At 49.0% G+C, this 12,523-nt stretch overlaps 1 protein-coding gene across 1 annotated transcript; it reads left to right on the forward strand.

Annotated features, from left to right (window-relative positions):
* Positions 1 to 7,979: 7,979 nt before the first annotated feature.
* On the forward strand, positions 7,980 to 11,784 carry FXYD1 (FXYD domain containing ion transport regulator 1). Its single transcript, XM_044671177.1, has 5 exons — positions 7,980 to 8,137; positions 10,044 to 10,108; positions 11,097 to 11,129; positions 11,324 to 11,398; positions 11,676 to 11,784. The coding sequence occupies exons 1-5, from the start codon at positions 8,061 to 8,063 to the stop codon at positions 11,714 to 11,716; spliced, it is 291 nt and encodes a 96-aa protein (XP_044527112.1). The 5' UTR covers positions 7,980 to 8,060; the 3' UTR covers positions 11,717 to 11,784.
* The last annotated feature ends 739 nt before the right edge of the window (positions 11,785 to 12,523 follow it).

A 12,523-nucleotide genomic window follows, 5' to 3' on the forward strand; every position in this document is an offset into this window, starting at 1 on the left:
GATGTCTCCGCCCTGGGCTGGTGCCTGTCTGGGGTCCCCCCAGCCTGCTGATCCGCTGTCACCTGGTCCTTCCCGGCCCCCCTGGCCGCCTGCGCGGCCGCCTCCGCCTCCCTGCTGGCTTCTGCCCCTTTTCTCTGCCGGGGTCCCTCGGGCTCCGGCCGCCTTTGTCTGCCTGTGCCTCTCTTTGCCTCCCCGTGCCTTTCCCGGGCTCCCTCTGTCTCTGGGCCCCTGCTCACTCTCACCCGCTCCCTCCTCCAGCCCCTTTTCCCCTGGGGGTTGGGAAAAGGACTCAGTATCAGGAGGAGTTGGGGAGGGGGGATGTTGGAGGGTGGAAGTCTGGAGGGGGAGGGTCAGAGACCGTGAAGAAAGACGCCGCCTCCAGGGAGCGGATAGGATGCCTCCGCCCGCTCCCCCCAACAAGGAGGAAGAATAAAGGGTCTGACTAAAGGAGGGCCCGGCAGGAGGCTGGCTGGGGTGGTCTTAGGAAGTGGGGAAGGGGAGCAGACACAGCGGGGAGCAGAGGCCTGGCGCCCCAAGGGAGGACTGACACCTGGACCCCAGGACCCCCAATAAAGTTGCCGAAAGTCCTTTCTAAGCCGAAAAGTCCGACTAGAAGGGACCATTGAACTAAACGGCATTCCTTTCTGGGCTCCAGCCTCTGGCCGGAAGCCAGCCTGCAGCCCTCCCTTGGGGGGGGCGGGGGGGGCGGCGCCCAGCGGGGGCTGCTGGGGAGTGACTTCTGACACCCAGGGGTTTTCAGGATGAAGCCAGACCTGGCTAGAAATGCAGCTCCAGGCTGTCCCCTGCTGGACGGTGCTGGAACTGAGCTCTCCCCCAACCCTGCAGAGAAACCCCCCAAACCAAAGGGCGGAGCACCCAGCCCCGGACTGCCCAGGCTGGAAGGGACTCTGAAGAAATGACCCGGCTTGTGGCCAAGGTGGGGAGACCCTGACCCTACCCTAAGGAAGCCCTGAAGAATCCAGCCTCAGACACTTAATAGCTGTACAACCCTGGGCAAGTCACTTAACTACAGGCTGCCTCAGTTTCCTCATCTGTAAAATGGGGACAATAATAGTGCCCACCCCCAAGGGTCGGGAGAGTAAAATGAGGTAATATTCACGAAGTACTTTAAAAGCCTTAAAGCATTATGTCAATCTGAGTTATTATTATTAATAAACTCTCCCACTTCTCTATTGTATTCATTAAGGATCCTAGATTTAGAGCAGGGAGGCACCATGGAATCTATGCAGCCCAACTTCCTTGCCTTACAAAAGAGGAAACTGAGGCTTAGGGGCAGTGACTTATTTAGGGTCACTCAGGTAGTCAGTGGATGGAGCAGCATTTAAACCCAGGTCTTTGTGACTCTCTCGCTGCACCTAGCTGATGAGAAAGAGCTCACTCATTTGAGAATTATTACATAGTTTTCATTTCTTGGAACGAGAGGCAGTGTGCCACAGTGAATAGTGAGCTCATCTACGGGTCAAGGAGACCTGAGTTCAGCTTTTGTTTCTGACACATGTTGGCTGTGTGATCTTGGATAATTCACTGAACCTCAGAGGGTCCCAGGCAACTACTTCAACAGATGAGCTGCCCATCAGCACAGACAAGTAGAGAGAGCCCTGGGAGTCAGGAGGATCTTGTTCGGATCCCACCTTGGACACTTACTGAGCTATGTGAATCTGGACAAATTACCACCTCTCTGTGCCTCCATTTCCTCATTTGTAAAATGAAAGGGTTGGAATCGATAGCTTCATTGGTCTAAATCCATGCTCCTATGATGTGAAATATGTGTGAGCAGGAGGAGTTGCCACCCAGAGGGTTTCTTACACAGATGAAACCTTGGATCTGGACTCCACCTCCCCCCAAATGATGAGCAAACAGACATTCCTAGAGTCTCTGTTGGGGGGAAATTGAATGCACCACAGCCCAATGAGCAGCTAAAGACAACATCAGGGAAGAGAATGGGGTTGTGAGTTCAAATCCTCCCTCTGCTACTCACTACCTGGGTGATTTGGTCTTAAGATTTCTTTGGCTTCATTTTCTACATCTGCAAAATGAAGGGGTTGCTCAGGCCCCTTCCACCTTGGAATCTATGATCTTATGAAGAGAGAGGTTTGCAGAATGAGAGGATTGGAAAAGACCTTAAAGATCAGTAAAGAATCAATCAACAGGGGGCAGCTGAGTAGCTCAGTGGATTGAGAGTCAGGCCTAGAGACGGGAGGTCCTAGGTTCAAATCTGGCCTCAGACACTTCCCAGCTGTGTGACCCTGGGCAAGTCACTTGACCCCCACTGCCCACCCTTACCACTCCTCCACCTATGAGCCAATACACAGAAATTAAGGGTTTTTTAAAAAAAGAATCAATCAACAAAAATCTGTTAAGTGTTTACTAGTGGCCAGCAAAATGAGGTCCTGCCTTCAGGGAGCTTACATTCAAGGAGGGAGCCAACATGCTCAGAAATAGATAGAAAACATTTACAACAGCCATTCGATTTGTCAAATAAGAGACCACTGGTGACTCCGGAGAGAGCAGTTTCAGTTGAATGAATAAGGTCAGAAGTCAGGTTTTATTTATACATACACACATAAGATGCACACAGACATCTCCTTCCCTGTTTCTGTCTTTCTCTTAACTGAGATCTATGTATAGAAAGATAAAGAACATATATACATATATGTTTATGTACTTACATATATGTGTATGTGTGTGAATATAAATGGGAAGGGGAAAGAAAAAGGAGAGAGACAGAAGAGGAAGCAGAAAAGGTGGGCAGAGACAAACAGGAGAAAGAGAGACAGAAGGTTACAGACAGATGGGCAGAGGAGAAAGGAGAGGAAGAGAAAGAGGCAGATGGACAGAAGCAAATGAGGAGGGAGGCAGAGAGAAGGAAGGAGGAGGAGGAGGAGGAAGAAGAAGAAGGACAGAGGAAGGAGAAGAGAAAGGGAGGGAAACAATGACAGAAAAGAAAAGCAGAGAAGCAGAGGGAAGATGCAAGGTAACTTTGGGAAAGTGCCACCCCATGGAAGGACCAGGAAAGGCCTCCCTACAGAGTTGTGTTTGTCTTAAGGCAAGGCTTGAAGGAAGCCAGGATTTCACAGGGAGGAGATGAGTAGAATATTCTAGAAAGAGGGCACAAAAGAGACAGGAGCTGGGCTGCCATAAGAGTGTGACGTGGGGTGCTGGCTATGGCAGTGGAGAGAAGGAGACAAATAGAGACAAAATGGAGATAGAAATGACTTTGAGATTGTTGGATATGTGCAGTGAGGGAGAATGTGGAGTTGAGGGATAATAGCCCAAAGCTTCAGGCCTGGGTGATTGGAAGAAGAGTGGTCAGTAATAGAGGGAAGTGGGGTGAAAGTTCTATTAGTTGACTTTGTGAGATGCCTCTGGATGGTCTAATTTAAGCTGTCCTTAAAGCAGTTGGCAATGTGGGCCTGGAGCTCAGTAGACAAGTAAGGGTTGGAGAACTACATCTGAGAATCATCCATGTAGAGGACATCTTTGGATCTATAGGAGCTAATGAGAACACCAAGTGAGATAGTGTGGAAGAAGGGGGGCCCGGGACAGAGTTCTGAGGAGTAGCCATGACAAGTGGGCATAATGTGGACGAAGATGGGGTCAGACCAGAAAAGGAGAAAGGAAACCAGGAGAGAGCTGTGTTGAAAAGAGAAAATCTGAGAAGGAAGTATCAGAAGGGAAGTGATTGACAGTGTCAAAGGCTACAGAAGTGAAAGTGGCTAAAATCTGAGAAGAAACCATTTGATTTATCCATGAAAAGATCATTGATTGCCCTGGAGGGAACAGTTTCAGTTGAATGATGAGGTCAGAAGCCAGATTGCTGAGCTTTTAGCAGATTGAGAGGTGAGGCAATGGAGGCATCGATTGGAAATGGCCTTATTTGGAAGTTTAGCTGGGAAGGGGAGAAGAGATAGTGATGGCTAGTAAGGATGGTTGCATTAGGGGAGGCTTTTTATAAAATGACATTATATTTCCCCAATTACATGTGATTTTCCACATTTCCACAATTACATAATAATTTTCCACAAACATTTTATGAAATTATAAGATCCAAATTATCTCCTTCCCTCCCTGCTCCTAGAGATGGTAAGCAATTTGATCTCCATTCTTCATGCATTATCATGCAAAACATATTTCCATATTGTTCATTTTTGTAAGAGTATAATCATAAAAACCCAAACCCCAAAACAAAAACCCAAATAAACTAAAGTGAAAAATTGCATGCTTTGATATGCATTCAGAGTCCATGAGTTTTTTCCCTGGAAGTTGATAGCATTCCCCGTCATAAGTCCTTCAGAATTGTCCCAAGTCCTTGTGTTACTGAGAGGAGCTAAGTCTTTCACAGTTGCTCATAAGCAGTATTGCTGTTACTGTGTGCAATTTTCTCCTGGTTCTGTTTATTTCACTTTGTATCAGTTCACGTAGGTCTTTTGAGCTCTTTCTGAAATCATCCTGTTCATCATTCTTTATGGCACAATAGTATTCCATCATCATCAGAGACTACCATTTGTTCAGCCATTCTCCAATTGATGGATCCTTTGGTGGATCCTTTGCCACCATAAAAAGAAATGCTATAAGTATTTTTGTACAAGTAAGTCCTTTCCCCTTTTTTATTATCTCTTTTGGACACAGACCTAGCAGTGGTATTACTGGATCAAAGGATGTACATTGCCCTCTGGGCATAGTTCCAAATTGCCCTTCAGAATGATTGGATCTGTTCACAACTCCACCAGTTATGCATTAGTGTCCCAATTTATCATTTATCATTTATCAAGTTACTATCATATTGGACAATCTGATAGGTATGAGGTGGTACCTCAGCATTGTTTTTACTTGCATTTCTCTAATCAAGGGATTTAGCACATTTTTCATATGATTATTAATAGCTTTGATTTCTTCATCTGAAAACTGCTTGTTCATATCCTTTGATCATGTATCAATTGGGAAATGGCTTGTATTCTTATAAATTTGACTCGGCTCTCTGTATATTTGAGAAATGAGACCCTTATCAGAGAAATTTGTTATAACCCCCACCCCCAGTTTGTTGTTTTCCTCCTAATCTTGGTTATTCTAGTTTTGTTTGTACAAAAAAAATTTCATTTAATGTAGTCAAAATTATTCCTTTTACATCTTGTAATGTTCTCCATTTCTTATTTTGTCATAGATTCTTCCCTTCTTTATAGATCTTACAGGTAAACTGTTTTATGTTACCTAAATTTGCTTATGGTATCACCCTTTATCTCTAAATCATATACCTATTTTGACCATATCTTGCTATATTGGTGTGTATAGATAGATAGATAGATAGATAGATAGATAGAGAGAGAGAGAGAGAGAGAGAGAGAGAGAGAGAGAGAGAGGTCTGTCCCTATTTTCTGCCATACCATTTTCCAGTTTTCCCAGCAGTTTTTGTCCAATAGTGAGTCCTTATCCCCAATACCAGGATCTTTGGGTTTATCAAACAATAGATTGCTAAATTCATTTAGTGCTAGTCTATTCCATCAATCCACTCTTCTATTTCTTAGCCAGTACCAGACCAGTTTTGATGATCGATGCTTTATAGTATAATTTGAGATTTGGTATTGCTAGGCCAAAAGAGGAGCTTTTTTTTTTTTTTAAACCCTTCCCTTCCATCTTAGAATCAATATATTGTATATTGGTTCCAAGGCAGAAGAGCACTGAGGGCTAGGCAATGAGGGTTAAGTGACTTGCCCAGGGTCACAAAGCTCAGCTGTGTCTGAGGCCAGGGACTATTGTAGTTTTTATGTGAGATAAAGAAAATGTTAAAATGGAAGCTTGGGGCAGCTGGGTAGCTCAGTGGAGTGAGAGTCAGGCCTAGAGACAGGAGGTCCTAGGTTCAAACCCAGCCTCAGCCACTTCCCAGCTGTGTGACCCTGGGCAAGTCACTTGACCCCCATTGCCCACCCTTACCAATCTTCCACCTATGAGACAATACACCGAAGTACAAGGGTTTAAAAAAAAAATGGAAGCTTCTTGAATTGATGAGTGGCTTCAGTTGAGGGGAGAGGAGTATGAGGCCTTAAAGATCTCAGCTAAAAGGGTAGTAGAAGGAATGGAATGGGAGGCTTTAGGAGAGAAAGTTTGTAATAGCCACGGTGGGGAGTGGGACAAAAAACAGAGGAGAGAAGGGTAGAATGATTGCCTTGCTTCAGTGAGGGCCCCATTGAGAGGGTTGTTGTTCAGTAGTTTTCAGTCATGTCCAATTCTTCATGACTCCATTTGGGGTTTTCTTGGCAAAGATACTGGAGCAGTCTGCTACTTCCTTCTCCAGCTCATTTGACAGATGAGGAAACTGAGGCCACCAGGGCTAAGTGACTTGTACAGGGCTACACAACTAGTGTTTGAGGCTGAATTTGAACTCAGGAAGATGAATCTTCCTGACTCCAGGACAACTTCCTTAGTCCTGTCCAACTCAGAGACTCTTGCTCAACTACTGTGTACAATTTGAGCACATTAGGACCAAGGTCATGAGATTCCAGGATTTAGGGAGAGATACGTAGAGATCGTCTAACCTCATAACTTCATGTGGCAGAAAGGGAAACTGAGATGGAGAGGTCTGGACTCGTGGGCAAACTACTAAGGTTTGAATTAGGGTTCAAACTGGCACTTCTGGCTCCTTGAGACCCTACACTATGCCAGTCTTGAGTCCAGTGGGGGCTTTTGAAGGTGGGATGGTAACTAGGTGAGATGAGCCCAGGAAGGCTTCCCGAGAGGTGCGGGAGGAGAACCAGGGCTTGGAGAACACTTTGGGGCTCCAGGTGGCCATGTCCCAGGCTCAAATCTCCTTTTCCCTCTCCTGAGCTGTTCAAACATTAAGATGATCATTAACCAAGGTTGGTCAGTGACCCTGAGAGTGACCTGGGGCTTGAGGGGTTCTTCTGCCCCAGAGCTGAGTCCACATGGGACCCTGCCCAGGCCCACAGACAGTCCAACATGTGCATGTAAAGGCAACAGAGTAGGTGCTCCAGGTTGGGGTGGGGGACCTGGGGAAGCAACAAAGGCCCAATCTCAAACCAACTTACCCCGGGAAGGTCAACCCCAAAAACTGGGGCAAAGGAGAGTGCCACAGAAGAGGGGAGCCTCAGGCTGGGCTGGGAGACCAAGAAAGTTTGGAGTTTGGGAATCAAGCCTGGGGTTGAGCTAACACCTATGGGTGTTAGCATGTGTGTGTGTGTGTGTGTGTGTGTGTGTGTGTGTGTGTGTGTGTGTGTGAGAGAGAGAGAGAGAGAGAGAGAGAGACAGAGACAGAGACAGAGAGACAGAGAGAGAGAGAGAGAGAGAGAGAGAGACAGACAGACAGAAAGAGAGAAAAACTGCTAACTTGGGGGCAGTTAGGTGGTCCAGTCCCCTGCTTGCTATCATTAAGCCTGAGTTCAAATCCTGCCTCAGGTACTGACTAGCTGTGTGACCCTGGGCAGGTCACCTCACTTCTGTCTGCCTCAGTTTCCTTAACCGTAAAATAGAGATCATGATAATGCCTCCCTCCTAGGGTTGTCAGGAATAAAGGAGAGTGATTGTGAAGCACTTTGCACATAGTAAGTGCTACAGAAACGTTACGTATCATCACCATCATCGTTAGTGTTGTTGTATGTCTCCACGTGCCCAGTCCTCTGAGTGCATGTCTGGAGATGAGTGCGCCTGAGGGTGGGTCTGAAGGCACCTTCGGGGCACCTCAGACACGTAGACCAGGGAAATGCCTGCCCTGAGGTCCGAACAGCCACCCAGAACATGGGCTGCGGCCCCGAGGCTGGGGTTGATTTCCCGGATGCTCGTTGGTCTGAGGCACCCCATTTGGGGCAGAGGAGGCCTTCCTTCCCTAAATGGGGGCGGGTATCAGAGGGAATAACGTGGAGGAGGACTGGAGCTGAAGGGGCAGCCACCGGCTTTCCCCCGCTCAATCCCAGCCAGCTTTGGGAAGAGGCGATGGGATTCGCAATAGCTGCTGGAACATTCGGAGAGATTTCTCTTGGAGAGGCCTGGGAAGGGGGTACCGGTCTGACCATATCAGGCTAGCGTGAGGCATGTGTTGTCGTTCGGCCAGAAAGCCCAGCCTGCTCTCCGCCGGACCCCCCAGTCCCCTTTGCTGTCCCTGTACCAGGTGGGTGCCTGCCACTAGCCCATTTTGCCCTTGTTTGGGAGGAGAGAGTTAAGCTAACGGGCCTGGGCCCTGGGCTTGCTCTGGCCGGGGGCCTCCCCCCCCCACGTCCCCCGCCCCCTGGCCTCCCTCCAGCCTGGGCTCCAGTTACAGCGCCTGGGGAGGAGAAGGGAGGAGAAGGGAGGGGAAGAGGAGGAGGAGAAGGGGGGCGGCGCATCCAGGCTGGGGGTCCTCAGCAGAGCCTTCGAGACCCCTGAACACAGACAGCCTAGGATCGAGTACTGGTCTGTTTGGGGTGAGCTTTCCCCGAGCCCCGTGAGGTCCCCCAGCCAGGCTTTGCCCTTTACCCCTGCTCTCCCTCTGCTTCGGGGGGAGGGGTGCCTATTTTGGGAGCAGAGAGAAGGAGAGAATGTCCTGGGCCAGTCTGGGAGTGTGAGGGAGCCTGAGAGCAATGGGACCATGGGGGTGGGGCGGGGGGCTCCTTTACCTTGGGTGGCCTTGGGGCTCCCGCTTCTCCACAACAGAGGGGCTGGAGGCAAAGAGGATACCGGGTGGTTCATCTCTGCTCCCCTTGGCCTGCTCTGAAGGGTGGGGAGGAACTGGGCTCTGTGTGTATCTCCAAGTGTTCCAGGCGCCAGAGGTTTGGGCTGTATCTCAGCAATGGAGGCGAGGAGAGAGCTTAGAGGCAGCCCCCCAGCCCCCAACAACTCCCCCCCCCCAGAACATTGGCCAAGGACGTTACCAAGAGTCGCCGGGGCCACAGGGGGCTTCCCAGGGCTTTGGGGCAGGGCTGAGGGGGCAGCCTATGTGCTGGAGCGATCCCGTGTATGGGGAGGGGCTGTTTATGAGTGTGTGTGTGTGAGTCTGTGACAGTGTGAGTGTGAGTGTGAGTGTGCCCCACTCCCTAACCGCTGGACACAACTCTGCTCCTCTGCCCCAACGCTGCTAGATTTGGTTGTTCCAGCTGGAGCTGGGAACCCGGGACGGTTGTCTGTTTGTCCGACTGTTCTAGAAATTCCCTGGGCGGCGTTTGTTTTTGTCAGCGATTACACCCCTTGCCAAAGTGCAGCTGTGTTCCGGGGGTGGGGAGGAGGTGTATGGGCTGTAGGGTTTCTGACTGACTGGCTCCCCTGGCCACTCACTGCATCCCCCTCCCTAAGGGTGCTTGGGCGTCCCCCTGGGAGTTAAGAGAAGGAATGGGTGCAGTTGCCATGGCTACATAGGGAGGCAAATTCCTCTGGGGTGAATGCTGGAGATATTTATACCCCTGGGTCCCAGGCCTGAGGGTCAGGCAGGATGCCAGGGGCATTACAGTGACAGAGAGTGTGTGACCTTGTGTGTGTGTGCCTGCCTCAACTCTTCACTCCGTGGGGATCCGTGTGTCCCTTTGGATGGCACTCCATCTCCTGGATTCCCTAGAGCTCTTTCTGGTACTTTCCTGTTCTCTCTCTCTCTCTCTCTCTCTCTCTCTCTCTCACACACACACACACACACACACACACACACACACACACACACACACACACGCAACTTGAGGCTGGACCTCCAAGAGGTTGTGCTCTGAAAGCCCTGCTCCTCCTTCCTCCTGGGGAGCTGCCGATTCCCAGGTGGATGGGAGGCTGTGCCCCCTCAACTCTGCCTCCCTGATGCCCATCCTGTGTTGCTGAGCTGTGTTTCTCTGGCTCTCTGTTCTGGCTCTGAACCCCACCCCACCCCGGGAGGGCTCTCTTTGTAACTCAGGGTAACCAAGCGGCCCAGATGGCTCTGGCTGGATTAGGTCTTGGGCCCGTCTTAGACTTAACCCTTTGGGATCTGGGTCAGACCTGGTAGTGGGGGTTGGTGGTGGTAGAAAAATGTCAAGAAGGAGGAGGACCTGGGAGGGCCTAACTGGGTCCACTGTATCCCACAGGACAATGGAGCCCCTTACCCAACTCCTGCTCCTCTGCATAGCCCTGATCTCGGCAGCCAAGGCCGGTGAGTCTAGAGGTTGGAGAGAATTTGGCCTCTGAAGTACCAGATTCCCAGAGCTGGGGGTGGGGGGGTGGGGGGGCCACAGAGCGGGCAGCAGTGCAACTTCTGGCTAAACTCCCAGCTCAACTGCCTTAGTGTTAGGCAAAACATTAGACACTGGCCAGTGTGGGCTGACCAGAAGACATGGGCAGCCTCAGGCTTCAAGCTTACACACACCTGAAAATTATCTGTGCACCCAGAAGCTCCCCAGAGAAGCCAGCCTCCCCCAGGGTGAGAACCCCTTTTAACATCCAGTCACACCAAGCATAACAGGGACAGGGAGCGAATCTAGGGCAAAAGACTAGCCACGTGGGCATCCCAGGCAGAAGCAAGGCTGCAACCATCAGAAGTATCAACAGCTCGTTTCTAGAACACAATAGTCTTGTGAGGCAACCAGGGCAGGAATTATCAGCCTCCTTTTATCCGTGGGGAAACTGAGGCCCAGAGAGGAAAGACGTCTTGCTCAGGTTCCATAGTGAGTGTTCAATTGGCAGACCTTGGATTAGAACTCATGCCTCCCAACTCCCATTACTTTTTTTGCCTCCACTGAGACAGGAAGGGACAAGGGGTTCTGCCCCATCCTCTCCAGTGGTTCCCAAATTTTTTTGGCTTACCACCCCCTTTCCAGAAAAAATATTACTTAGCGCCCCCTGGAAATTAATTTTTTAAAAAATTTAATAGCAATTAATAGGAAAGATAAATGCACCTGTGGCCATCACTGCCTTCCTGGATTGCTGCGGCACCCACTAGGGGGTGGTGGTGCCCACTTTGGGAATCACTGCTCTAAACTATCACTGGAGAGGCTGGGGACTTTCAGAAAGGTTCAATGGCTTATCTAGGGGGACATATCGAGTTATAGTGGAAATCAGGCCAGAGCTTTCATTTCTGAACAAGGATGCCCTTAACATCCCCCAATCCATCTCCCTAACTCTAAATCCTTGTGTCTTTCCAGAAGCCCCAAAGGAAAGAGATCCATTCACATATGGTGAGATCAGACTCACGTGCATGTCTGTGTTTCAGTGTCTGTCCCCAACACTTATCCTGGATCTCCCTCAGTCTCTCTGTCTCTCTGTCCCTCTCTTCCTCCCTCCATCCCTTCCTTTCTCTCTCTCTTCTTTCTGTCTGTCTCTCCCTCTTCCTCCCCTGACCCTTCATACTCTGTTCTCTCCCCTTTCTCAGACTACCAGTCCCTGAGGATTGGAGGGCTAGTTTTTGCTGGCATCCTCTTCATCCTTGGCATCCTCATCATTCTCAGTAAGTCTTCCTCCCTACCCATGGGACACACTGGGGAAGGAGGAACTGGAGTGGGAGAGGTACCTGGAGGAATGATTTCTCTCTCTCTCACACACACACATCTGTGAGGGCATTTGCCCACCTCACAGGGACATTCCTTTGCATATCTGTAGTCTCCCCAGATAGAACATAAGCTCCTCCTCGGAGGCAGGGTCTACTTCCCTTTGTCTTTGTTGTCCCATTGCCTGGCACATAGTAGATACTTAATACATACTGAATGACTGATTAATTCCCCCAGGCCGAAGATGTCGCTGCAAATTCAACCAGCAGCAGAAGTGAGTAATGCCCTCCATGTTCTCTCTTTGCCAAACCATTCCCTCTGCTCTCCCTTTGGCTCTATATCCATCTTTGTCTCCGTGTCTCATCCCCATCTCTCCATCTCCATCTCCATCTCTCTCTCTCCATCCATTTTTGACCCTTTCCATCTGTATGTTTAACTTCATTGCTGACTCTTTATCTTCTTCCACCTCCTGATTGTATCTCTTTGTCTCTGTCTCTCTGAATCTCTCTGTCTCCAACTAGTTCTCATTTTCACCCTCTTCTCCATCTTCATTTCTAACTCTCTTGTCATCTCTATCTCTCCACCTCGAATTGTCTTTATTGGTCCATCTCTGTCTTTCCCCTCCTCTCTCTGACCCCAATTTCACTTTTACCACTTGGTCTCTGCCTCTTTTTAAAAATTTCTCTTTTTATTACGAACTCATATGACACATGACATTTTACTGCATACAAAGAAAGGAAGGATGTATATGAAACTATTAACTTTGGTGATGTAGTTTTTTTTTTTTTTTACTTTCAGTCTCTTTCTCTCTCCATCTCTGCTTCTGCTTCTTCATTTCTCACCTTTTTTCTGTATTTAATTGTACTTTCATCTCTTTCTCTACTTTTGAATCCTTTTCTCTCTCTCCATTTCTAACTCCCTTCTTTTTTCTCTGTACCTTTGATCCCCTTTGCTTCCGCCTCTACATTTCTGCCTTCTCCCATCTCTAATTCTATCCCTCTGTTTTCATCTCTAACTCTATCTTTGGAGCTTTTCATCTTTCTCCATCCTGGACACTCACATACTCACACATTTATAATCTCCCT

This window comes from Gracilinanus agilis, chromosome 3 (genome assembly GCF_016433145.1).
Source record: "Gracilinanus agilis isolate LMUSP501 chromosome 3, AgileGrace, whole genome shotgun sequence".
Classification (NCBI taxonomy): domain Eukaryota; kingdom Metazoa; phylum Chordata; class Mammalia; order Didelphimorphia; family Didelphidae; genus Gracilinanus; species Gracilinanus agilis.

Bases quoted from the DNA above. Each gene is read 5' to 3' on its own strand.
- FXYD1 (XM_044671177.1), top strand. From the start codon at position 8,061: ATGTGTTGTCGTTCGGCCAGAAAGCCCAGCCTGCTCTCCGCCGGACCC. The intron at 8,138-10,043 runs GTGGGTGCCTGC...TGTATCCCACAG, and splicing joins CTTTGCTGTCCCTGTACCAG to GACAATGGAGCCCCTTACCC. The intron at 11,130-11,323 runs GTGAGATCAGAC...CCCCTTTCTCAG, and splicing joins AAGAGATCCATTCACATATG to ACTACCAGTCCCTGAGGATT.